At 40.0% G+C, this 25,844-nt stretch overlaps 2 protein-coding genes across 2 annotated transcripts in view; one reads left to right on the forward strand and one right to left on the reverse strand.

Moving 5' to 3' along the window:
* lig3 (ligase III, DNA, ATP-dependent) overlaps positions 1-3,585 on the forward strand; it is a 19,587-nt gene extending 16,002 nt beyond the window's left edge. Inside the window, exons 18-21 of the mRNA XM_086309489.1 lie at positions 181-331; positions 1,424-1,503; positions 1,629-1,712; positions 2,759-3,585. Of these exons, the coding sequence (XP_086165615.1) occupies positions 181-331; positions 1,424-1,503; positions 1,629-1,712; positions 2,759-2,992 (549 nt within the window). The 3' untranslated portion in view covers positions 2,993-3,585. The remainder of the gene's footprint in view (positions 1-180; positions 332-1,423; positions 1,504-1,628; positions 1,713-2,758) is intronic.
* Positions 1,204-24,337, reverse strand: rad51d (RAD51 paralog D). Its single transcript, XM_086309490.1, has 11 exons — positions 23,748-24,337; positions 23,604-23,665; positions 20,129-20,247; positions 10,300-10,381; positions 9,983-10,117; positions 9,811-9,906; positions 9,597-9,687; positions 5,995-6,065; positions 5,354-5,521; positions 4,207-4,343; positions 1,204-2,985 (listed from the first exon to the last, which is right to left on the reverse strand). The coding sequence occupies exons 1-10, from the start codon at positions 23,827-23,829 to the stop codon at positions 4,248-4,250; spliced, it is 1,002 nt and encodes a 333-aa protein (XP_086165616.1). The 5' UTR covers positions 23,830-24,337; the 3' UTR covers positions 1,204-2,985; positions 4,207-4,247.
* Between the last annotated feature and the right edge of the window lie 1,507 nt (positions 24,338-25,844).

Below are 25,844 nucleotides of genomic sequence, written 5' to 3' on the forward strand. Positions count from 1 at the left end.
GGAGGAGCAAATTTGCAGTCTTCCCGCGAGTATTGACGGATGAGTTGAAATATTGGCCGAGGCAGTAAAACATGCCTGGGCTTAATTATTTGAATCCGGCACGGGTCTTCAATCTCCACTGACACAGAACATTACATCTCTTGGCCGAAGCCCATGTTGTCATTTCATCACTCTGCACAGGAGCTGTACCGCATATCGAAGGAGAACTGCGACTTCAAAGTGACAGCAGGTCCGTCTACATCCAACGATGACAAGGGCTCATCGGGGGGGGACAGCGGAGGAAGCTCGCCATCGTCCTCCTCCAACAAAGGCGCTCCGCCCAAGAAGACGAGTAAGTTCACAAGTCACGTACATAAAGGGAAATTACATTGTTGTTGTGTGTCCGGATTTACCTAAGATTAGGTTTGAGTTACACTTAATACTTTAAAAAGTGAAGATTCAAATGACCACAATTTATTTGTGGTTAAAGACTCTTGTTTTTAATTTTTGGAAACTTCCCTTTAAAATGCCACCAATGCTATTGATACAGCTTTGTTTACATAATCAGTAAATTCATAACCTTGTATTTGAGGCAGAATAGGTATTGTTAAAATGTTTGAGGCCTCGTTGTTTCATTGTAACTGGGTTAAAGTTTAGCATCTTTGCACACACAATAAGTAAAACCCTCCAGTTATGATTGAGGTGATGCTTTGACTGTGTCTGCAACACAATGTGCAGAATATGCACTGAGCTTGTTGACAGTCTGGCCTGAGACTGAGGAGGGACCCTGAGATTTCAAATGAATCGCTTTCAACTTGCAGGCGTCTCTGCCCTTCCTGGAAACACCCACATAAAGAAAAAGTAGTCTCCATCATGCAGATGTTTATTTAAGAAAATTCCATAAATGCATATGTGAGATTTTAAGATTTATCTGCAGGTTAGTGGACATTTATTAGAGCATTGCTTTTTTTTTCCCCTTGAAGATAAAAATATTTTTTTTTAACCAGTAAATTGTTTTCCACCAATGATAATAGAATTTTACACATAAACCAAACACTCCTGTCTAGATTCTGCAGGTTTGCTCGCATCGTGCAAAACTTTATAAATATTTGCATGATGCTTTAACTGTTTTAAACTTAGTTTACGCAACTAAACACAACATTTCAGAAACTTCTAATACAGGAAATATTTCTTATCGTAACTAATCAACTGCAGTAATTTAATAGTGATATCTAAGAGTAAAGTAACTCTGTTCACCTTTAATGTCTCTACTTAAAGAAGGAGGCTCACACAGATATGTTTATATGCATGTCCTTTATTCTAGACATTGGTTCATAATTCAAGTTAATATAATGCAGAAATAAATTTGTGGACACTTTAAAGTGACCCCAGTGCTGCAAATGCTGCTTTGTTATAAGTGTAATCAATAACATGCACTCTGCAGGCAGCAGCACTCCACCCAAAGCCAAGGCAGTGAAATCCCAGCCTCGCACTCCCAGCTCAGACGCACCCAGTGCTAAGAAGGTAATGTTCTTTACATCTCATGTGCTACATTAAAGAAAAGTTTCATCGTTACAGAACACGAGAATTGCACAAGGCGCAAACCCAAAGCTGCAGTGATGACCTAACGTTAGACTGTTTCTTATCAGGTGAAGAAGAGTGAGAGTGTCCACAGCAACGGACAAACTAAAGCAAAAGCTACCTCACAGAAACTGGAGCCAAGGAATGACAAGGTTAGTAACACAACGTGTGTTTAAATGTGTTCTGTGGACGCAGTTAATGTGAAGAAACAAATGCTATTTAGGATTATTAAACTAAATCCATCTTTAAGTTTCTTTTAAGGTCTGACAATCATAAAACAAAGTAACTGTTTGTTAAAAACTGTAATCCTGTTCTAAAATTAGTGCATCAGTGTGTTGTTTATGGCTTTGACAGGTTATAGATTACAACACTCAGAGGCCAGCTGACTAATAAAATCTTGACAGTTTTAAAACTTTTTTCTCGTTTTCAGTACAGTGTTAAAGATACAAATATTCCAAATTTGGCGGTTTAGTGGCTCTTTATATTTGCAACTCTGGTAACTGCTGTCAAAGGACAGAAACAGGAACGGGCAGGGGAACCTTTAACCAGCTTATGGACTGTTTTTGAAGCTAGAATTATGCCAATAATTCCCAATTTCTGAAGAAAAGTTTACATGTACAATGTTGCGTATATGAGGTCATTAACTGAACCAGGTCAACAGGCCGGTTTGTGCTGAGTATTGGCCGAGCAGCCGCTGTGATTGTTAGATCCAACTTGAATGTTTATTCACATCCTGGTCTGACCTTTACAGAGTTTGTCTTCACTCTGTGAAATGTGGCCACCTCACTAACACCATTCCACTATCTCAAGCAATCACAAGCAGAAACTGGCTGTTTGTTCCTTAATTACTGCCACAATAGTTTATATTTCAACAAGGCCTGGGTGTGCATCCTTTAATGCAGGTGTCCCCTGTGAGACTGCAACAAATTCAGAGTTTGTAAATTCTTCTTTGGACGTGAAGAGATTCTGTTAAGGTTTACTGACTGTTAGAGTTGGACTGATATTAATCACAGACTGAGCTCTACAAAGCCTTTTTATGTCTTTATATCAAATAGTCTTTTTCTTCATTTCCATCAGTGACATGGTAATATTACACAGCCTGAACAGTGCAGAAAAGCAGAGCACTTTGCTCCCTTGAATGTAGGGAAAGTATTGCTGCAGGGTGTCTGTTCTGCTGACCTCACTGTTTTCCCCGTAGACACTGCTGGACATCTTCAGCGGCGTGAAGCTTTTCCTGCCCGACTCGGTGCAGGACTTTAACAAGCTGAGGCGATACTTCGTGGCGTACGACGGGGACCTCGTGCCAGATTACGACGCAGCCTCCGCCACGCACACTCTGGCCGAACCCGAAGAACAGAGCCAGGCTCAGAAAGTGACCCCCAGCTGGATCTGGGAATGTATCCGCAAGAGGCGTGTCGTAGCTCCCTGTTAATAAAAGAGGAGGAAACTACATTTTATACACTGCTTTCACCCAGCCATGAACTGCTGGTTTTCTGGTGATGTTATTTGTTCAGAGGGCAGCTCTAAGTTTGGGGATGTTACCGTGACTGTCTATGTTTTCAAATGCCACTGCTCTCAGGTCATTTTAATTTATTCTTTTTGAACCTTTCTGCTCATGCGGACCAACAGATGCAACACACATTTAGGTTGGAGGTGGAGTGCTAGATTAGTCTATGATTATATGAGGTGTAGAATATTTTGTAACAATGTAGAATATAGCCTCTAAATCATGAGTAACGTACAGTTTGACACTGATTTTACACACAAGTCTAGGATATGAACCAGTTTTTTTTAAATAAGCATCAAGCAATACTTTCGACTGCCTGAAGAACACTCTGATATTAAAGCTCAGCTCCTGCACTGAAAACAAACATCTGTCTGCCATTAGGAATAAACAAACCTGACAAAGACAATAAAAATGTCCCTGTAACATCATTCCAGCGTGTCTCATTTTCATCGGTTTGTGTTTGGAGCGTCGCACTGATTTGCATTGGAGCCACTTGCAATAAAAGCTGTGGTGTCACAGAGATGAATGGCATAAATGCTGGCCTCCGAAGCTACAAGTTATGAACATGCGCGAATCTCCGGAGAGCTCTGCTTGTGCCAGATTTCCCCAAAACCATATGGAGAGAATTTGTTTTAAAAAGGCGTTGCTCCAGCTAAACCAAATACATTTCCCTTTCTCGATCGTGAGACTCCTTGTATGATCCAGTGAAATGCTGAGAGGTTTTTTTCCCTTCAGCCTGCTGCATCAGAATGGCTTTCAGGGATAATTCAGATTTGCCTTTTTCATCCGTGGGATACTTCAGGCTATGAGGTGGCTTTAATTAAATGTTCGAACGTATTCACACTCTGAGAAGAATTCGCATGAGCCTACCCAGCTATGCCTGAAAGAAACACGAGAAAAGCCTTTATATTCCTCCCGATTTTCCAACAGGTAAGAATAAAATCTCAGGCCAGTATGCCAAAGCTGCAGCAGATGACTGACAGAGCATGACGCCGGCAGTATCTAAATAGGTCAATTTTGAAGCTAATAACTGTGGCGACCGTTTTTAATTGGAATAAAGTTTAGTTATCGCTTGAATGCTAGCAGAGTACTTCAAAAAGACACTTTCTCCCAAATTCGACCCAGAAACATGCGTGTACCTTTGGTGTGACATTTATGCAGAGGATTACGGCTGCTCTCATCAGGAATCCGTCTCATCCAGTTTCCTCTTTCCCGAGGACCCTTTTTCTGAGCGACTCCACCACTGCAAGTCAAATTCCTCTTTGATGTGACAAGGCTAAGAAACAGAGCACATGACAGTTGATTTAGACCTAGTTAAACACAACGCTGCCACAATATTAAATATTCACTGGCTCGGTTCATTCTGAAGCTGCTTTGTTTCCGCTGACGACCGTCTTTTATAACTCCGGAGCAGAAAATGCAGAGTGAATTTCCTCCCATTATTTTTAACAAAAATGTTGGTTTAAAAGATCTTTGATGTCGAAGGAATATCAGTGATCGTTATCAAACCCGAGAGGATACGTTCAAACTAAGATGCTATCAAATCAAATTCAGTTGTGAAATGAAAGTAATCCCCACTGAGACATGTTTTAGTGCAGTTTCAGAAATAATCTGCATTTACTAACAAACACAGGCCTGTGTCTGAAAATTACAGTGAAAATCCCACTGAAGAAGACCAAAGGTGAACTCGTGGTGCTAGGAAAAAAAAAGGGATGAACTAAGTGAACATCCAAAAAGTCTGAAAAACGAGTTGACCTGTCATGGCTTCCATAACAGACCAACTCATTTCTCATGGTGGATGAACTTAGCACCTCAGATCAGCAGCTAGACAGATGAAACTTTATGTAGAATTGGGATCAACACAATGACCCCAAACAAACATCAAAACTGGTTTTGGAATGGATAAAGCAACATTACGTTACTGGAATAGCCTTCCCAGTTTAAATACAGGAGGAGTGTGGACGCTAAGCATAAATGTAAGTGATCCTTATCCCCACTAATAGGCTTCTCCTTTGCCCATGCTCCTCTTCTCCAGAAATTTTACTCAAATCTGATCTGGTAGTGTTTTTAATCTCGAAGACAAACAAACGGAAAACGTTCCTCGCCTTGGCTCGTGTCTCGGCGGAGGAATAAAACATGTCTTTATCAAACCAGACCGGTTCTTATTAAAAGGGCAAACACGACTTCAAAGTCTCCATTTTAACAAGATGTTTTGACAACAACGAAACCCCTCGACAGAATCAACACTGAGCTGGTTGCTCTGCAAGTTAATGCTGCTTCTTGTACCTGTCTGGAAGACTTGATCAGCTTTGCAGAGCGCAGACTGGGCTGGCTGACAGCCGCCGCCTTCTCTACTCGCTCCAGCAGGATCCTGGTTCTCGGGATGTGACTCCACGAAACGCCGAGGCCGGGCTGCACTTCCCCGCTGCCACTTCTTGTTACATGGTTTGTTACCTGTGGGCCCAGACACCATCGTGTTAGTTTCTTCCCTCACTCTCAGGAGATTATCGCACCATGCTTTGGTACAGCTTCCCACGCGTAACACAAGCTTTAGAAGACGGAAGATATAAGTGGGACAAGCAGATCGTCCCACTTTTATTGAAAGGCTACCAAATTATCTTTATCTCCCTTCAAATAACTTCATCACTTGAGGTGAAGATCAGTTTTCTGTGGTGCATGCTTTTTAAACGTGCATACTCCTTTTTTTAAAACATAATTAAAACCTGCAGTTCACTGAACAGGGTTGATTTTACTTTAAAACTATTTTTTAGAACTATTATAATCCTATTTATTAACCCAAAAAAGCAGTAAAATGTTTAGTTTTCTCAGAAAGAATAACAAGAAGTAGTATGTGTAGACTTTAGATTGACACTGGAAGTGCATCTTGCATTTAGAGCAGCACACATCAAAGACTGAGTCGTCCGTACCAAAGCAGCAACGTTGAAGTCCTTTGCCATCGTCTTAAGAGCTCCTGCCACTTGTATCATCAAGGACATGCCTGGAGGCAAAGGAAGTTGTAGAGAGGTTAGTTCATGTACAGAATACTCTCAGGCTCTGTCACAGGAACTTTCAAAGCAACTCAACAGTAGCAGCTCAAGCTAAATTTATTACAGCGAAATTTGCATTCCTAAAAATTGCTCGAGTTGACTTAAAAAAGCTGCGGTTGCTTGTTGAAGCTTGTAGCGATGCCCATGACGGATCTGTCACTTTAGGTACAGACATTTGTATTTCACCAGTGCATCGAACTGTAAAAGCTTGTTGTTCCAAAGTTTCCTAATAAAAATCTGCAAAAGTAGCAAGCTAACCTTTACATTTGGTGCTAAATTACACATATTAGCAGGCTAACCGATGGCTGGTGTCTTGGTATAGCACTACCAAATAAGCTTGGTCGCAGCTGACAAAATAAAACGACAAAAGCATGTGGTGGTAATCATGTGGCAGAAAGTAACTACAGATGGTCCACTCATTTTCAGTCATTTTAAGGCTGAAATGGTGCATGAAATATAAGGAACACTCTTTAATTGTAGCGAGTATAAAAGTCACACGGATCATGTCAACATACGTTGAGATTTTCACCTTCCTCTATTTTTTAAAATGCGTTTTTTAATGTTTTTCAGTTGCTTCCTGACTGTTTTTGCTTTTAAATTTATCATCTTGTGATCTGTTGCATGTTTAATATTTTACCAAATTCATAACCATAACAATCCAAACATTACTCTGTGCTTTGAATATTCCTTAATTAAAACCTTAAAAATGTTACCTTTTTCTTCAGAAGTAATATGAACTCTACTGTGTGCCAAACCCAAATTACTGGATACAAATTTTCCACTGTGCTGTTCATTACTGTAATTAGTTGAGCACAGCAGCAGTGTGCCCGAGCTCACAAATTACATTTGGAATTATAATCCAGCAGTAAAGGGCTGACTCCTTTTCTAAGGAGTGCATAGGAAACATTCAATGAATTACACAGATGGTGGGCTGTAAAAACCAAAGACGTCCTTATTTACTGAAAGGAGTGCATTTGCTTCATCTATAAAGAGGACCTATTATGCTTTTCTTATTTTCTGCTGGATGCTCATATGTAAACGCAGCATTTAAATGATCTCGAGCTTCAACCTGCTCCGAAGACTGTTTCAAGCAGTTTTCTACTCTCAGCTCTGGATGACGTGAGCGAGTGTGGATAACTTTAATATGGCTTCCTCACCAACACTCCTCTCTCACTGTTGTTTGCCTGAAGCACATGTGTTAAACTCAAGGTCTGTGGGTCACATCCAGTCCTTTGCTAATTTTAATGTGGCCTATCAATCAGTGTAGTTTCTTGAAAACTGCAGGCTGTAGGTTTATTAACATTCCCAACAGTAAGCTAAACAAACACCTCCTACTGTCAGTGTTTGTTCTTGATTGAACAGAATCATGGTTATGCAACTTTTTCATTTTTATTTTTTATATGCATGCAAACTTAAAATCAATTATTTGTTTACTCTTTTAATCCATTAACACATCACTGAACTACATAAACTATAAGGATAAATGAACAATACCACCTACACCTCATACCTACAGGAAGTGTAGATGTAAGAAATTTCACGCTGTGGCATCTTATTACCATACCGTGCTCAAATTCAGTGAGCTCTTTCGAACAGCCCATCCTTTCACAAATATGTGTAAAGACAGACTGCATGGCTAAGTGCTTGATTTAATACACCTGTGACTGAAAACACCTGAATTCAGAGGTAAGAGATTTAGCCAAATACTTCTGTACACATAGCACCTCCAGCTAAAACTGAGTTTGACAACCCTGGTTTAAGGTGGCCTTAAAGGAAGAGGAGCCAAATACATGTAAACGTACCATATTTTTCAGACTATAAGGCGCACTTAAAATCCTTTAATTTTCTCAAAAATCGACAGTGCCTTATAATCCGGTGCATCTTATGTATGAATTCTGGTTGTACTTACTGACTTTGAACCGATTTTATGTGGTACACGGCGCTCAAAAATCTGTCAAAAAATGTTTTAGTACGACTTTGAAGCTATGAAGCCGCACCGCTTGATGGATTGTTGGAGCATTAGTCAGGAGCCTCCCAGAGTAATCTGGGTCCTAAACTCCATCTCTTCAGGTTCCAAAGTCAAACGAATACTGCAGCATCACTGAGAGTTTAAAACTGTCTAAATTCTTTCATCTTTAATAAAATAATCAGTGTTGCTCCTTTACCAGGTTTTAACAATTAAGTTTAACATCCAGGCATCCATGAAAACAGAATTTATAAATTTAACAGAGTTAGAAGTTAGCAGGAAGTTAGCTCGCTAGTTTCCACCTAAACATGATATAGCATGTTCTGACTGAGAGATTTCTGAAAAAATTAAAACGTACAGCTCTGCTATCACTTCCAACATAAATGAAGACAGAAAGCTAAACAGCAGTGACGTTTGTAGGGTTACTGAAGTTGGACAGCTGGTATATAATGATGCGCTATGTCGCTAGCAACACAGCTATGTTAGCATAACATAAACACAGTGAAGCTGGAGGATGAACGCTAACTTTTTTCCACTTGATAAAAATTAACGTGAGGGTTCCTGATGGTTAGGGACAAATGCAATCGCATGGCAGGATGTTGTAAACGGACCAAACTTCAGTCAGGAGAACAACTGAGATAATCCATCCACAATACGAGGTTAGTCATTAATATACTGCAACAACATGGGAATAGAGCCGCTGCGAGAGAATTCAGCATTAATGAATCAATGGTACGGAAGTAGAGGAAGCAAGAAGAATGAGTTGAGTAAAGTTGGACTTATTTGACTGTTTTGTTTCGCTTAATGCGCTTTATAATCCGGTGCGCCTTATGTATGAAAAATACAGTACTACAGAGGATTCCAGGAATAAAAATGTGGAGTTGAAAATGAGGCCGAAAGGTTTCCAGGTAAGAGAAATGTTATTGTCTTCATGTGTTGTGATGTTATCCGATAGTTTGATTTCATTTTTTGGATTTTCTTCTTCTGGTTTTCTCTTTGAATCGAGTTATTCAGCAATCAGGAGCTGCACTACACAGACCAGCAGAGATTGCAGAGTGCTAATAGCTTGCATTGTTATGTCTTTTTACAGGCAGGTTTATTTTAGATAAGAACCTTTGAATTTTGGTGCACTGACTGTCAGTTTAATTAGATGACAGTTTTGGAGCTTTCTACAAACATTACAAATTGAATGAAGTTCACTTGGATTACGAATTTCAATTATTTTGAGTCCCAAGAGGCCAGACTCGAATTTAAGCAATTACATATTTAATGAAAACAGCTCTATTTATAACTGACAGCAGAGGTTCGAGCTCATGCTTAAACTGTAATGGTTTGCGGTTTAATGTGACACCACAAATATTAGTGTGTTATTTTGCCACTTTCTTATGACTGGCTGTCATGCTTCCACAGATGTGTTTAAACGTGTTGTGACATTTATTTTCAGTTTTATGGCTGAAGGTGTAAAAACAGCCTGAGGTATGATTGACTATGATGGACCAGCAGAGAGAGATATCACCTTCATTCTGTTTGCCTCCCAGTAGAGGCGAGATAACAGCTGACACAGAGTCCACAATCACCGCCTTGACAGAGCCGCCACCAACAGACGCCTAATACAAAATGTGACAAAATTAGATTGCTGAAATTTGATTCGTCTTTCTACAAAGGTTCCCCAGCTACAGAAAGACTGCTGGTGTATTTTAAGCGAAATAAAAAAGCAATTGTCAACAAACCTGCTGAAGCCCACCACTGCGAAGACTGTACAGACAGTCGAGCAGAGCGTAAACGTCAAATAAACGGAAGACGTGGATCCTCTGAAGAGCTTCCATCTGTAAAGCAGAAGTTGCTTGTTTTTATTTTCCTTCAAATAACCCAAAATTTTCAATGCAGCTTCAGGTAATTCACCTGCTCTTCTGTGTTGCTGGTTTCAGCCTGCAGCATCTGAAGCAAGCGGCTGGCAGCCAGCCCTCCTGTCGTATCGATATAGATCACACTCTGTTTCAGCTGGTAAGAAATGTGCACTGCAACACCAAAGCACACCTACAAGCGAAGGGAAGCATGTCGGGGATAGTTAAAGTTAACATGAACAATTTGTTTCGGTTAAACAGCGACTCTGGAAGGTGCATTTTCTTATTCTACGGGAGAACGGGGAATTCTAAAAAGGAGTGAATTTATGAGGCTGAAATTATCAGTGACGGAGAGGTAAGGTAGGAAATGTTCACCTGAGATTTGCCACTTCCCGGGCCTCCCGACAGCTCTGTTATCTCTCCAGTATACAAGCCCGAATCCAGCAGTTTATCTAAGCTGCAAGAAACAAGGTACAATTCATTACTCACAACTGCCATCCAATGTAATAAACCATTAAGTGCAGCCGTAGAGCCGGCAAAAACTGCAGCTGGGTAAACATAATACAAACTGAGCCTGACTCCAGACTACTCTTAAGATACTCGGCCAATTCTTAATTCCAGCTGCTTCTTGTCAAGCTCAGGCACCAACTGCAGCTTTCAAATTCATTCAGAAATCGTTGGTTTTTCATTAACTGCTTTTTGAAGGATTTTGTATCTTCCTCAGTGCTTAAGTGAACTGTTGTTTTTCTACAGGTTACAAATCTATAGAGCCTGAGTTTTAGTGAATCACAAAACATCATTCGCTTTTTAATTAAAACAATTAAGATTGTCTGATGTGGTTTAGATGTGCAGCAATGATCTATACCTAGAGCAAAAGGGATTGCAAGTCTGTTTCTTTGTTTTACATATACCTTAAAAAAAAAAAAAAAGGTACAAGATACAAAAAGATACAATTTTCTAACTTTAAATCAGGACACAAGTAGAGTGTCAAGAAAAAGTCCAAAAGAAAAATTTTCAAATATTTTATTTTCAGTACATGTAAAGTGTACAAATGAAATGCAAAATTTACTTTCATCTGTAAAAAGGACTTCGGACCACTGAGCAAGAGTTCAGCTCTTTTTCCTTTTAGCCCAGATTACACACTTCTGATGTTGCCTCTAGTTCAGGACTAGCTCGATATTAGGAATTAACATTAGCAATGTGACAGCTGTTGCTCCGGTCCTGATGTCGTCTGTAAGTGGTGGCTTGTGATGAAGTCACACCGGCCTCAGTCCACTCCGTGTGACGCTTCCTAAAGTTCTAAATGGACTTCTAACCAACTTTCCACAAACATGCTTTGGTAAGGAATGCTGCAGGCAGCCAGCCTTTTCAGCAATTAATATCTGTGTCTCACCCTCCTTGGGAAAGTGTTGATGATCTTCATTTGGACAACTGCAGAGTCAGCAGTCTTCCCCATGATTGTATGGTTGTGTGCACTGAACAATAACTTACTCAAACTTGAAATAGAATATTATAATAATATGAGATACTGGGTTTCCGATTTTCAAGAGCTTGAAGTCATGAATGAATGAGTTCAATTCAATTTGATTTATATTGCTTCACATCACAACACCTGTCACCTTAAAGTGCTTTATATTGTACATTGTAAGCTAAAGACTGGATAATATTAGAGATGAAACCCCAACAATCAGATGATTGAACACGTTCTTCTGACACGAGGAGGAAAAACTCTCAACCGTAAAACAAACCTCAGTCAGAATCAGGCTCAGGGAGGGGCTTGACGTGGATCAATGAATGAATGAAAGGTTTTTTTGAGACATACAAGTATAATTTAAATAAATAACAGAAGATATAAAGTCTAATTTTGTGGCATGAACATCATAAAATCTCATGTGCAACACAAACTGAAACTATAGCCTTTAAATGGTGTGCAGAAATATTCTCAAGTGTAATTAAGTACTTTAAAAGTAAATCTTTCACATTATCATTCTCAGTGGAAACCATCCCGGTAACATATTATTGTGTGGCCTCGAGTTAGCGATGCATGGCGACGTGATGACAAAATTGTGGCCACAAGATATGGAATCTGTTGGGGACACATCAGTATTCAGGGTGACTGATGTGAGCACATAGGATGACAGTCACTGATAGTGGGCACAGCTATGATGTCTAAATGTTCAAAGATAGTTTCATGAAGAGTTGAGACACTTAAAACAGCTCCTTTTTTTAATTATTCATAAAGAATCTTTGTCTCTATGAATAAAAAACAAGGGCATAAATAAAAAGGCTGCTCCTAAAACCGGCTGTTTATTCACCGCAGCAGCTCAGTCCTGTAGAGCTATTATCACATGAAGCAGACAAACAGGAAGTGAGATAATATCTCAAGATAACCAATTTTTTTTATTTACTCACACCAAACTTGGTTTTTGAACTCGACACCCTTTGAGCTGCAAACAGTTCTGAAATCATTCCTCACTTATATATTTCTATATTAAACTGTTTCCATCCCAAATAGATTCAAGTGCCAGTCAGAGATGCTACTTTCAACTATATTTTTTCACATCAGTATAGTGAGTGATGAGAGTGTGCTTAGGATTTACAGACTTGTCAGTCTTGCTGTGGGTTTCATTGTTGCTGTGCAAGTAAATCTCCCCCGAGTTCCCCTTTTGCACGCCCTGGGTCGTTTATACGCAACCTCTTCGACCCCGGTGTATCCGCTCTCTTTATGCGTTCATGCCACAAGAAACTTAAGCGGTATATCACCAGAGCTCCATTAATTTCCTACTGAACTGAGTGAGCAGCGGGCTCGACTTATGTGATGCTACAGATGTGATTAAAAGGAAGGCCATGGTCGAAAGTTTCACAACCTGCTGTCAACATCTCATATCATTCTGGAGCTGCTTTTTAACCTCATCCTTACAACCTGACTTCACATCAGAGTTCTGCCGAGCAGGAGCAGAACGCCTGTCAAGTTTGTTTACAGCCCTGTCCATAACTTAAAGCTTGAAATACTACAGAAATGCATGATTCCACATCTGTGCTTGGAGGGCTGCTCCGTCCTTTACTGGGGCACCGATAAGCTCACATATGAGTCAGCTGATTTTGGTATCTTTCTTTTTAATTAATGCTAAGTGCTTACTTCATCAAACTTCACGGGGTAATGCAACTGTCAAGTTCTCATAAACAACGCTGAAAAAGCAAAAACAATCCAATAGAGTTGAAGATGCTATCAGAGCTTTTTCCCAAAGCAGAACACATCAAGCAGTGTTTCTCAACTCCTTTATAATATCTCTTAATCACCTCAAATGACCATTTGGGCTCATTACTGCTTGGATTTGTTATGTCTTATGCATCTACAATTATTCTGACAGGTGGGAGGAGTAATTCAAGATGCCAGGGGTTACAGCAGGTACAAACACCCTGCCATGTTCTGCACAGACAATGATGCACGATTCTCCCAGCTGAGTCATCAGTACAAACGATGAACAACTCCATTAGCAGAAAAACATGTCTTTTAGATAAAAAGTCAAAAGGTACAAATCCATTTCCATAAAAATGTAAAAATAGCCAACTGCGACTCTCACTGCATTACTTCATTAAGAAGCATCAAATCATCGCTATGGTTTATGGAAACCTGATAAAAATCTCGAGCGGCTTCACCTCAATGTTTATTTTAAAATCCATAGTGTGCACCTTTGTTCCCAACTGTAACGACAAAGTATTTTATGCAGCTCCGATTTTCACTTAATTTAAATGGAAAAGGTAAGCAATATGTATGAAATACAGAACAGGAAGAGCATTCACTCTCAAACTGAATTACTACGACCAATGGCCATAAAATTGCTAATTCTCCAATCATGTAGACCAGCAGTCCCCACAGACCGGTTTATGCTCGACAATATTTTCACGGACCGGCCTTTAAGGTGTCGCGGATAAATACAACAAAATAAAACTAGTACCGGTACCGAAAAAAGAAGATTTATTCATAACACACGTGAAAAGACCCAGGAAAACCGAGTTAACGATAAAAACGATAACAAAATAACACTGAAAACCAATAAAAACCCTGAAAACCATACATTTCACACCTGAGCCTCAACTCTCGCGGACCGGTACCGGTCCGAGGCCCGGGGCGGGGACCGCTGATTTAGACGACTCCTCACTGAGAAATATTAAGAAAACTGTCAGCTGAAAGTTGAGGAAACCAGAAGCTGCTGCAGGCGAGAAAAACAGAGTTTTTGGTGTGTTTTGGTCGATTTTTTGTGTTTTGTGTCAACGCTGACGGCTGAGCCTAAATGCTTACTGAGTATTGCCCCAAATATGTCGATAGCAGACAACACCAAAAACTGTCAGTTGGTTCAGAAACTGACAGCTGCTGGTAACAGAATACAAAGTCACATGTAGACTCCTCTTATTCTTCTTACATCACTTCTACTTTAATGACCAAAAAAAATAGAGTCATTTTATTCTGCAGTATCAGTTTATATTTTAATCATACAGTCAGGTCTGTTGACAATGAGGCAATTTTGTCTTCTCATTTTGTCCCGCTACATCTCCCCCATGGATTTAAAATCAAACAATGAATGTGATTGAAGTGCAAATTCCACCTTTATTTCAAAGGGTTTAGCAAAAGTATTGCATTAACTGTTCAGTAATTAAAGCCATTTTTATACAAAGTCCCTCATTTTCAGAGGCTCAGAAGTAATTGGAGAATTAACTGACAAGCAGCGTTATGGCTGGATGAGACTCGTTCTTTCCAAAAAACCTGAACTTTATTCCAAGTGTTGAAGTTGCATTTAGTAGCTGTTCACTGTTCACAAAGATATGACGATGGAAGTGAAGCAGAGCATCGTTAGATTGAAAAACCAACTAAGACATATAGAGAGGTGGCAAACAGTCAGCTTCCCAAAACTGCAAATGCTCTGCTCAGATTAAGCAAACGCTGCAAAACTGACGGGACAGAGCTTCGCAGTGCAAACGGATAATGACCTAAATCATACTGAAATAACATTTTTCAAAGGAATGGAAAGGGAAATTCTTCAAACACCAGGTCAGTCACCTCTTGTCGACCCAACAGAGCATGCTTTCAGTTACTAAAGACAACACCGAAGGCAGAGAGACTCTTAAACAAGCAATGCCTGCTGGTGGCTGCAGTAAAGGCCTAGCAGAGTTTCTCTTTGTTAATGTCTATGGAGTCTAGAGTGCAGGCAGTCCATTGACAGCTGAAGATTTTCAGGTATTAAAAATAATCCTTATATATAAAATTATGTTACTATTGAGCATCTAAAAATGGGGCACTTGCTATAAAAATCTATACAATTCCTCAGCAGTTAATGAAATACTTTTGTTAAACCTCTTAAAGCTTAAAGTTTGCACTTCAATCACATCTTTATTGTTTGATTTCAAATCCACTGTGGTGGTATAAAACAGCGCTCCGACCTTTTTTTGCGCCACGGACCGGATTATGTCCGACGATATTTTCACGGACCGGCCTTTGAGGTGTCACAGATACATACAACAAAATAAAACCAGTAACAATATTTCACACCCGAGCCTCAACTCTCGCCAAACGACTCACAGACTGGTATCGGCCCATGGCCCGCTGGTATAAAAGGTAAAACTACAAAGACAAACAAAAATAAATAAATAAATACCTGAAAACACTTGGTTTGGTTTAACCCTTTGCCAATGTGTCTTGATGCATCCACTGCAATGATCAGAATAGCCTTTATAAATATTGGCTGGGTATTTCTTATTATCATGAGATTTTGCACAGGAGGAATTGATGAAGAGGCCAATCGCAATAGTTCTGGTCTGCGTCGACCTGACGTGTGGTTACATTTCTAGACAGGAGAACGTCAGGTTACGCTGTAGGTTATGGCATCGGGCAGGGGTGGGAAGTCCAGGCCTGAAGGCCTAGATGTCACCCTGGGTCAACACACCTGAATCCAATGATTTGTTCATTACCAGGCCTCTGGAGAACTTCAAGACATGTTGAGGAGGTAATCTAGCCATTTGAATTAGCTGTGTTGGATCAAGGACATCTAAAACCTGCAGGACACCGGCCCTCGAGGCCTGGACTTCCCCAACCCTGGCACGGGGTTTGAGAGGCGTTTGTGGTTACGATGTAGCTACAGCATACATTTCATACTGAAGAATAAATCTCCAGTTAGACCTCTAAAACCAAAGTGAAATGAACAAACCCACTCTGGAAAATAGCTGAAACTAAACTGGACTCACAAAAGAAATGACAAAGAAAGTAAAAATCAAAAGTAATAAAAAATGATTATATAAATGATTATATTCTCATGACTTCTATCATAGGCAGTTTTCCAGACACGGTTGAAGTCTAGTCCCAGAAGAAAAGAAAAATTCAATGAAGATCTCTACCAAAAAACAACAACCAAAAAACAAGTTTATGGTCTCACAGCAGGCCTAATCCAAGTCAGGGAAACGGAGAACTATTCTCTTTCAGCATTTTGATTTGTGTCTGTTGAAGCTCAGATCAGTGATCTGTGCAGTTTGTGGAATCTCATCTTTCTCGTGATGACGGATGTGACAGACATGCAGTTTAATTTACATAACCAAGGTCCTCCAGCTTGAAGGTTAAGCATCGCTGGAAGCCTGTGGCTGCTTGATAGCAGTTCTCACCACCCATGGCGTGACTCTGAAGAGAAGAATTGGTGGGTATGGATGTATTTGCATTATTCTTGCCTTCTGTGACAACAGTGCTGTGAGAGCTGCACTGTTGATCGTCAAGTTAGGTTCTTGTAAGGACTCAGAAGGATGAAAGTGATTGCCCTTGAAAAGTCACAGATTCAAAATCTCCCACAGGCTGCCCTCATCAGTGTGCTCAGAAGACTGTGCAGTCCTTGGACCCCAAGGAAAGGAAGCAATGAAGAGGCTCAGCCTTTGTTGCACTCTGCTTTTCTATAAAAGATGATTTTAAGATTCCCGTCGACAGATATTTTCTGCCGGCCATACCCCGTTCCAGAATGATTATTTAAACAAATAGTGGTAATTAGCAGGATCTTACTTAAGGGGAGCTGTGATACTTGTGTAATACTTGTGTTAAGCTTCATTAACTAACCATTGACATTGAGCTTCAAGGCTGAATTCCTCATGAGAAGGCTCAGACAGAAGAAAATCGCTGCCATTCTCAATGAGGTTTTAAGTGACTCTTCTGATTTGGTGCTGAATTTCAGCACTTGATCACAGCCAAACATCTCTACAATGGTTCAGATACACGCTATTCTGCTATTACCGCCCTATCGAGTGTTGGCACAATTACTTCGTGGGCTGCATGAGATGGCTCTGAATCACTATCAGTCATCATCACACATCCCGTTTGTGTAGGGCCAGAAAATCTGATAAGGTTTGTTTAGCCTTACTTTGTACATATTGTTTGATATTCAGCAGCCACACAAGCAAATACTATTTATCATTCATTCACTATTAAACTGCTTTTGAGTTTTATTGCTTGAGCTGCGACTGAAGTCTATTAAATGCAAGTTTCGGGAGTATTTCTGTGCTGCTAAAGACAAAAAGTAGCTCCCTTTTGATATTTAATGAGACAGGTACAGTAAGCGTTCAGCTATAGCCAAGGAGCTCAAAACTTTTTGACAGTCCAAGGAAAGTTTTCCATATTTACAATGTTTTAGCAGGAAAGTTAACCTGATTTTTTATTTACATTAAATTTATGTTGTTGAAATCAAACCAAAAAAAGTTTCCTCTTCACTGGGTGTACATCAAAACAACTGGAAGAAGAAAGGAAAGTGTTTAAAGGCTTTTGCAACTTTCAGGCACTAAAGGCATCTCCAGTGTTCATGGTTAAGAAAATATATAAAAACGAAATATTTGGATTTTTCAATTGAAACTGGATTCTTCTCTAAAACTGAAATTAAACAGAAGAAGCACTAGTTAGTTATTTGTCATTAAAATTAATGTCTTTTCTACAATCAACCCGCCTGTGGCAAGAAAACAGAACTAATTTACCACATGTTGGTGGGCCCAAGCACAGCAACACAACAATTCACCATTAAAAGTTGGAACCACTCATGTCGGATACTATGGAAGGGAATAACTACAAAATTCCAGATGTTCCACAGAAGCAGCCAGCAGATTCAATCACTATTTCCTTTAAATAAAAAAGTGTTTAAAAAAAATCCCAACATTAAAAATAATGCTGATTCTGAAAGGGATAAGTGCCTTTGAACGAGTGAAAAAAGAAAAATAAACAAATACTACTGGGAAGGACTATTTTCTGTACTAACAGGGAAGTCTATGTAAATGAGTACATAATTAAACTGATATACCAAATATTGGGATATAACATCCGATAATTTGGAATATCGGCTTTTTAAATCACTAAATATCTGTATCTGTCCTAAAAATGTTGTAATTCAAATTTTAAAGCGATTAAAATGACAAATTTAAAGGGGGAGAGGTGGGAACTGGGGTCCTGTTAAATCTAAATCCTATGCCTTATGATAGATATCCCATCATCCTATTATTGTTCCTTTTTTTTTTTTATCTTCAACAATTTTTATTTAAGTTTGAACTCCAATAACAAAACAGAAAACAAACAGACAAAAAAAGTTATCATATTCTTTCTTCTATTATTCCTTTTTTTAATGTTACTGATTGTCTCTCTACTGTATTCAGGCTTTAAGTTAATAACACACATGTACTGAAGAAAAAAACAAGAAAAAAACCACATAGAAAACAAGACGTGTTCGTGATATTTACTCTAACTTTTTATTTATTTTAATTTAAACAGAAATGACTATTACTCAGACAGTTTTAGGCTTAAACCTACATTAGGCTGTAGTCTCTAATAAACTTAAAGCTAAGTAAGTGTGTGCTTCATTTCTCTGTCTGTGCATGAAGCAAACAGCGTACTCACAGTACAAACTGACACGATGGACATCAAAACGCATCATTCACCAGTTCACCTTTCCACCAGTAGAGCGCAGCCAAGACACACACAAATCCCACTACTGTGCTCACACGACTGATTCAGTTTCATATCACTAATCCAAGGCACTAACTAATTTATGAAAACCACTTTTCAAAAAAAGAACCATGGGGAGGCCAAAAAACACCTGTGGTCATTAATTATGCTACAACAGTGAGTTTAACTGTGGAAAAGGTAGCAGCTTATAAATTATGCCATGCTGCCCCAATTCACAGACTCGTCCAGATACGTCTGTGTCCTGGCTGAAGAGTACTTCCCATCCAAAAGTGGAATATTTATGCGGAATGCTTTGTTCTTTGACGGCATACAGACAGCTGAATTTCGGATTCCAGTGCACACCTCTGTGTGAAACCTTTCATCGGATTCAGTGTCTCAGTTTTACAGGTTAATTGTAAGTACTGCTGTAATACAATGTTGTGCTGGTTGCAGAGGGAACTTGAGGTTTTGTCAAATCATGAAAATTTAATTTTTTGATGTACCACAAAAAATGTTCTGAAAGACTTGCCAGTGGTGTTTGTTTTTCAGAGGAAAGTAGTCAAGCTGGAGGCCAAGTTAATGCAGCTGATATATCAGAAACCACTTTAGGCTACGTTTACCAGCCAAATGGAAGAACAAGCAAAAAGAAAAAGAAAAAAAAGTCAGCTTTAGCTGCTAAAATGTTTCCTCAGTGCAGGAATGTGGCACGCAGGCCTTTTTCTAAAAGACTCTTTTGCTCAGATGTATTTTTAACAACAGCAGCAGCCATGTTCCAGATGGATAATCCGGCGTAGTTCAATGCAAACTGAATTTCAGCACTGATTGAGAATGAAGAATCTAGTTTGATAAAAATGGATCAATGTAAGATACAAAACATCTTTGCTAATGTATGATACTATTGACTTTACATGCTTTGCAGTGTCCGTGTAGGTTTGCAAAGATGAACAGAAAAGCTGGCAAACATAATAAAACTTTTATCCCCCAACAAAGCTGCTTAAATTTATTTTTGCAAAGACTGAAAGTTTTGTTCATCAAAGATCATGGCATTAGACTTTCAAAGACTCTAATCCAGTGGAAAAGATAAAAAAAAATAAAGCCAGTGCATTTCAAACCCTAAGAATGTGTCCTCAGGAACGCATATTTGATTCCCGAGATGAACCTTCCTTATGGCATCGAGCCTGTCGTTAAATCCCCTCCAGCCGCTGAAACACAAAGAAGCGTGCTCTGCTGTGTGAGCAGCATTGTCTTTACCTGGGGTTTCCAGTGGAGAGGATGGCTGTTGAGCTCAATAGCTCCTCATACAGATCAGCACCTGACACAGGAAATGCTGTGTGCTGGGCTAGCAGCACTCGGCGGATGGCAAACAGAGCCTGAAATAGAAAAATTACAGCATATGAGGCTCACACAAATGTTGCATGGATCAGCTGCAACACAAAAAACTCAGTGTTGCCAGATTGGACAGTTTTATTTCTAGGCCATTTTAATTATAATCCAAATGCAAAAATTCAGCTTGTCTTCATGTGATTAGAAGGATATTTTTTAATAATGCCCTCATTCATCATTTGCTTCATAATTAAAGTAAATGCCAGATCTTGGTTTTGCTCCATGTCATATCACTTTAGATGGAAAAAAACAAGTTGAGACAGTGATATCGTGGATTATTTTTTAAGCTTCATTTTGGGCATACTATCCAAATGGTTGCAGGGACTAGCAGTTAGTTTAATTAGCGAATCAGCTCAGTTTCTGCCAGTATTCCAGCTCAGCCGCTACAAATGAGTACAACTTAAAGGAAAGAGCTGAACCCTTGACCCCAGCTGTGAGGCGATCTCTTGACTCTTTTAAGCTGTAGGGGACATTTTTCTTGCATGGTTTGGATCCACTTCTGTTGACATAAAGTCAAATCAGTACAAAGTTGTTCTGAGTGATCACCTTTAACCTACAATGAAACATTTCCATCCTGATAGGAGCGACCTTTTCAGGATGATAATGCCCGCCCATCCAAAGGGCACCAGCTGCCCCAGAATGCTTTGGTGTGTGTGAAAATGATGCAAATCGTATCCTAACTTTGAAGTTAAAAACTCTCAACACAATTGATGACGTCCATGTTAGAAAATGCTCACCACCTCCACCACATCAACACTGTCTCAAGATAAGTCAGTCGTAACGTGGCATTCAAAGTCTGACTTTCTCATTACCACCAGCAATCAATTCGAATTGCAAAGTCACGACCAACATGTAGGAAACATGCATGTCAGACGCCACTAAATAGACAGTGCACAGAGCTGTGTTTAGCTTCAAGTTTACTGTAAAACTCCGACCGTATTCCACTGGCTCCTCCAGCATCACAGCTGCACAAGAACACTGCTCACTAACCAGGCTGATGTGTGATGCTTCATATGAAGCTCAACCGCAAAAATATCAAATGCTGGGCAGTCCAGCTTTCTCTAGAAAGAGCACTTAATGTTGTTAAGCAGAGTTAAACTCTGATTAGTCTCTCTTTCTGGGCAGAGAAGATTTCCTGTTAGACTTCATGCCCAACAGCTGAAATTTATTTAGGGAAATCAGACAAATCTGTTGGGTCTCAATTAGTGGGAAGAAGGTTGGCACTCCAAATTTGGCTTGTGGGCTCATGAGACAGGTATGTTTTTACATGAAAACTTTGTCTTGTGTAGCTTTAATTTAACTGTAGGAGGCCGCTTTAGTCAGATAAATGTATAGGTGACCTAGCATTGACCTCATCTCTGTTGTGTGGGCAGGACAACGGTTCAGATCAACAGCAGGAGTCTGATGGAGCACAGGGATGCCCGGTAATCAGCTCAGGGGATGCCTGCAGGCTGAGCAAGCTGGTTAGAAAGTCTAGCTCGGCCACTGGGATGAGCCTGAGCCTGCTGCAGGCAGTGATGGGAAAAAAAACAATATTTGAAAAGCATAATGATCTAATGGGGAAAACATCTTCAAAGTCTCTCTCCATTATAAAAATGCATTTTGGTCATTATTTCTCTTACACGCTTTACTGTACAGAAACAGGAAGATGTTTTTCAAATTAGTCAGGTGAAGGTTTCCTCCATGAAACTGGCTTTAAAAATGTAGAAAGTGAAATTACAGCGAGGCTATATGGAGAGATATGGTGCAAGTGTAGAAGTATGGAGACGGCATAATTTATTTTGCACCTTTCTAAATGTTCTCTTGCAATTTCTTAGCTTTTTAATCCCCCTGGGGCTGCAAAATTTTCATCCTATACATGTTCAGTCTGCATGTCCAGACACAGAGACCACAGAGGATGGTTGACTGACGGAAATGCTCACTCATCTTTTTACCAAGAAAGTCTGGGTTGGCTTCAGTGTCCCATCCACCCACACAAGTACTCCCCGATACACTTTTATTTATAAAACCCTCGCGGGTACCCTTCATGATCATTTGTGTTCTTATATCTCTGAAAAGTTTGGTGGAAAACACTATTCATGGTCTAAAAAACATAGTTTACCGTTATCTGCCCAGAAGGCCAGTTCTGAGTTAGACAGGATTTCTTTCATGATCTCTGCCTTTTTTCTGGTTCTCACTGCACACTGATTTAAAACTAAGAGAGCTGACCTATCGTTGCAGGTTCAGACTGATAATGAAGGACTTTGTGGGGGAACTCAGAAGGAGGTTTTTAGCTTCTTTTTTAGCTAGAAAGTTTTTCACCGTTTATCATTTTCTGTGGAAATATAGATATCGCTTTCATTTCTTTTTAGATACATTTTTCATGCTGATATTCTATTATATCAACACAAAGCATAAAACCAGTTTTAACTGCAGATCTGGACAAAAAATATAGGAAAGGATAGGAAGCAAATGTGATGCTTAACCTTGATTTAACCCAGTAATAAAAAACAGCCCTTCCTGGCTTGTTAACCAAATGAGCTTGTTTGCAGTGGGTATATATATAATGCACCCAGTGGGAGGTCTGCTTCCATTATGGATGACTTTAAAAAAGAAGGTATCCCACATAATAATATAAACCACTTACACAATGGGAAACTCATGCTGCATGTGGTAGTGTGTATCTAAGCTCAGGAAGATACTGGCCTACAGTGTTTATGCCAGCTATAACATGTGGGTGATCTCTGTGTTAATTTAAAGGGCATCTTTTAAGCTAATTTCCTAATCTAGAATTTCAATTCTTGGACTTATGCTAGAATAGCTTTGCAGGACTCACACCCACAAAATTTTATCTTATCTCCCATCTAACCTTTGTGCAGCTCCTTAGTTCATCCACTTTCTCAAACATGCCCTTTTAGACAACTCTCTGCTGACTGGCTGGACCAAACAAACAGGTCTCATAAAAGCTGTGCACCTGAGATGACCAAATTAAGAAGATTTACTCTCTTTGACATCACACCCAGCCAAGAGTAGAAAAAAAAACTGTCTGAAATTGCAGGTTTAAAGCAGTTGCCTGAGCTTATGACTCATAGGGATTACTTGTACATACACGGACCTCATTATAAGAAAGTTTGGCCATGTTTAATATGGACTGTGGCAGAAAATGAGGAGCAGCATTACAAGCCCACTTTAAATTCCTTCCTAACACCACTAAATAAACTGCTGTGATAGGGATAATTTCGAGGCAGCACCTCGATTAAATTGGAGTAATATGTTGGGTAAGCTGGAAACTGACAGTGCACTCTTGTAAGGGTCACTATCTCGTGTTTTTAGGGATCTATGATTAGGATTAAAGTATACATACCTTATAGGATACAGAACATTTCTGAGCAAGGCCCTCAATGTCTGATGAAACCAGGTCCTCCACTGTGAAACCAAGAAATCAGATGTGTTATCGATAACTTGTCTGTGATTAGGCTAAAACGGACACATTGCCCCACAAACTCACCTGTTTTAATATCAGCAGCACGAAGGTCGCGTAATAAGTCTTCATCCAGTCCAGGACACATCCCCTCTCTTAGTACGACCATGGTCTTGCATATTTTAAGATTAATTCATATGTGACTGAAAACATCAGGACGCATAATGAAGCTTCTAGTAAAAAGAGGTTACCTAACTAACTATACATATGCCGCTAGCTACAGTTGTTTTTAGCTTTCCCAGCCAGTTGTTTTAGCTTTGCGGCTAACTTTGGCAAACTCTTCCGCTGTTTGCGTTGTTAAAGTCGGTATAAATAACCGTTCCTAACATTTAAAACGTAACAACACCAGGTGAACTGACACAGGCACACTTCTACAAAAACTTCTGCTTAACTTCGTTATTAGCGTACGCGGAGGCGAGGGAAAATACGCGAAGGCTTGTTGCTTGCCGTAGGATATTTTGCACTCATTCGCTTGTGGGTAATGTAGTATACTGTTGTTAAGGCGTACGTTAGTCTATTTTTGCATAGCATTTTAACACACCTGTAACTGTCGTGGACTTAAACGATTTGTCTTCATTAAATCTTTGACTTAAACGAAAAACTGAAATAAAGTTGTAGAAAAAAATACATTTTCTTGGCTCTCTACCTCCCGGTCTAACATACCCCGGCTCTCCCTCCCTCATAGAACACATCACTCATACATGCAGGGTCTTGATGGAGGGTTGTAAGTGGTGTAGATCACAGTGGGTAGAGCCATTCACGTGGCTCTGCTGGCTGTACTGCGGTGACCTGCCCCTCCTTTTTAATTACACTATAGTCATTATGCTTCACAACATCACCACAACCATAGAGCCTTGGGGGCAGGTGTGTTAACTAGAGACTAATGGGTGGGGTTACTACCATAGCCCCATTCAACCCTTCACTGCTATCTGTCCCTTAATTTTATCTGCAACTTAAACATGGAGGGTCTTGGGGATGGGTGGAGGTGGGGACTAGCACTACTGTTCAGCAGAGGGGTGCTTGTGTCACACCCAGCACTAGTTTTCATACAGCAATACTCATCTTGTAAACTTTGTACACTCACACTCCACAGCACACCTGCACAACATAGCACATTCAACACTGACTGGAGGGGCATCTTCCTAAACCCCTGTTCCACACACCCTGCCAGGTACGGTGGTCTACGGGCGGTTTGTTTGGTGCTTTGGTTGCATCTCCATTAGATCTGTGTGCATGTCCCTGTATGTTTCCGCGTGTCATTAGTGGTTTGGTGGGTGGGTATGTGAGTTAGTGAGGGAATGGTGAGTGTGTGTGCATGGCTGGGCTTGTGTCTGAGGCTTGCTGAGCCTTGGCCTCTATGGAACATGGTTATGGAGGAAGGGGTTCATCCCCCCCACTGCTCCCTGCTGGCCACTGCTACCCCCCACTGGGCTGCAAGCACATGTTGGTTCCAGGGCACGTGGCTGGATGTTCTGGCGTGGTCATTGACCAACTCCCTTGGTGATCCAGAGTGGCTTGGACTTCATCCGTGTCAGGGGGAGGGGGTTCCTCTGGATTTATCTCTGTCTGCCTCTGGCACCAAGGGGGCGTTATTGCAAGTTCCCACCCTCATTTTCAGGTACATTTTCTCTTTCTCACACACACACCACAAAAAGACTATTGAAGTGTCCCAGGTGTTGTATATTTGTTTTGTATATTTTTATTTGTACTCTATCCTTTTATAATGTCTTCCCCCTCATTTTTTCTTGCCTGTCCTGTCTTAGACATAGTCATACTGTGTATACCACATATAATGTAATAAGTGAAATAACAGGAATAAAAATGAAGAAATAAGCAGATAAACCCTGAACAAGGGAGCCTGTAGAGAATTTGTAGAGCTGATCTTGAAGAAGTAAGCTGTGTTTGGGACAACAGCACATTGAGATCATAATTCTGATTGCAAAAGGATTTAAAAGAAAATGCTACATTCTAGTGGATAACAAGGTGATTGGGATCTGGAAGGTATTGTTTCTGCAGCCCTTTCTTTTTTTTAAAATGTATTTGTTTTACTTAGATACTCGAATTTTCAACATAGTAAGTGGAAAACTTAGATTTTTGGCATTTTCTAAAGTTTTGTAACTCTAA

Source organism: Aulonocara sp. 'chitande type north' Nkhata Bay, linkage group LG10 (genome assembly GCF_057382095.1).
Source record: "Aulonocara sp. 'chitande type north' Nkhata Bay isolate Kocher_YH1m ecotype deep benthic linkage group LG10, A_spYH_male_GT1.1, whole genome shotgun sequence".
Lineage (NCBI taxonomy): Eukaryota > Metazoa > Chordata > Actinopteri > Cichliformes > Cichlidae > Aulonocara > Aulonocara sp. 'chitande type north' Nkhata Bay.

Excerpts from the sequence above, each read along its gene's own strand:
- rad51d (XM_086309490.1), bottom strand. The coding sequence starts at position 23,829 with ATGGTCGTACTAAGAGAGGGGATGTGTCCTGGACTGGATGAAGACTTA. Across the intron at positions 23,666-23,747 it reads TGCTGCTGATATTAAAACAG|TGGAGGACCTGGTTTCATCA; the intron begins GTGAGTTTGTGG and ends TTGGTTTCACAG. Across the intron at positions 10,382-20,128 it reads CTCTCCACTGGAAACCCCAG|CTTAGATAAACTGCTGGATT; the intron begins GTAAAGACAATG and ends TGTTTCTTGCAG.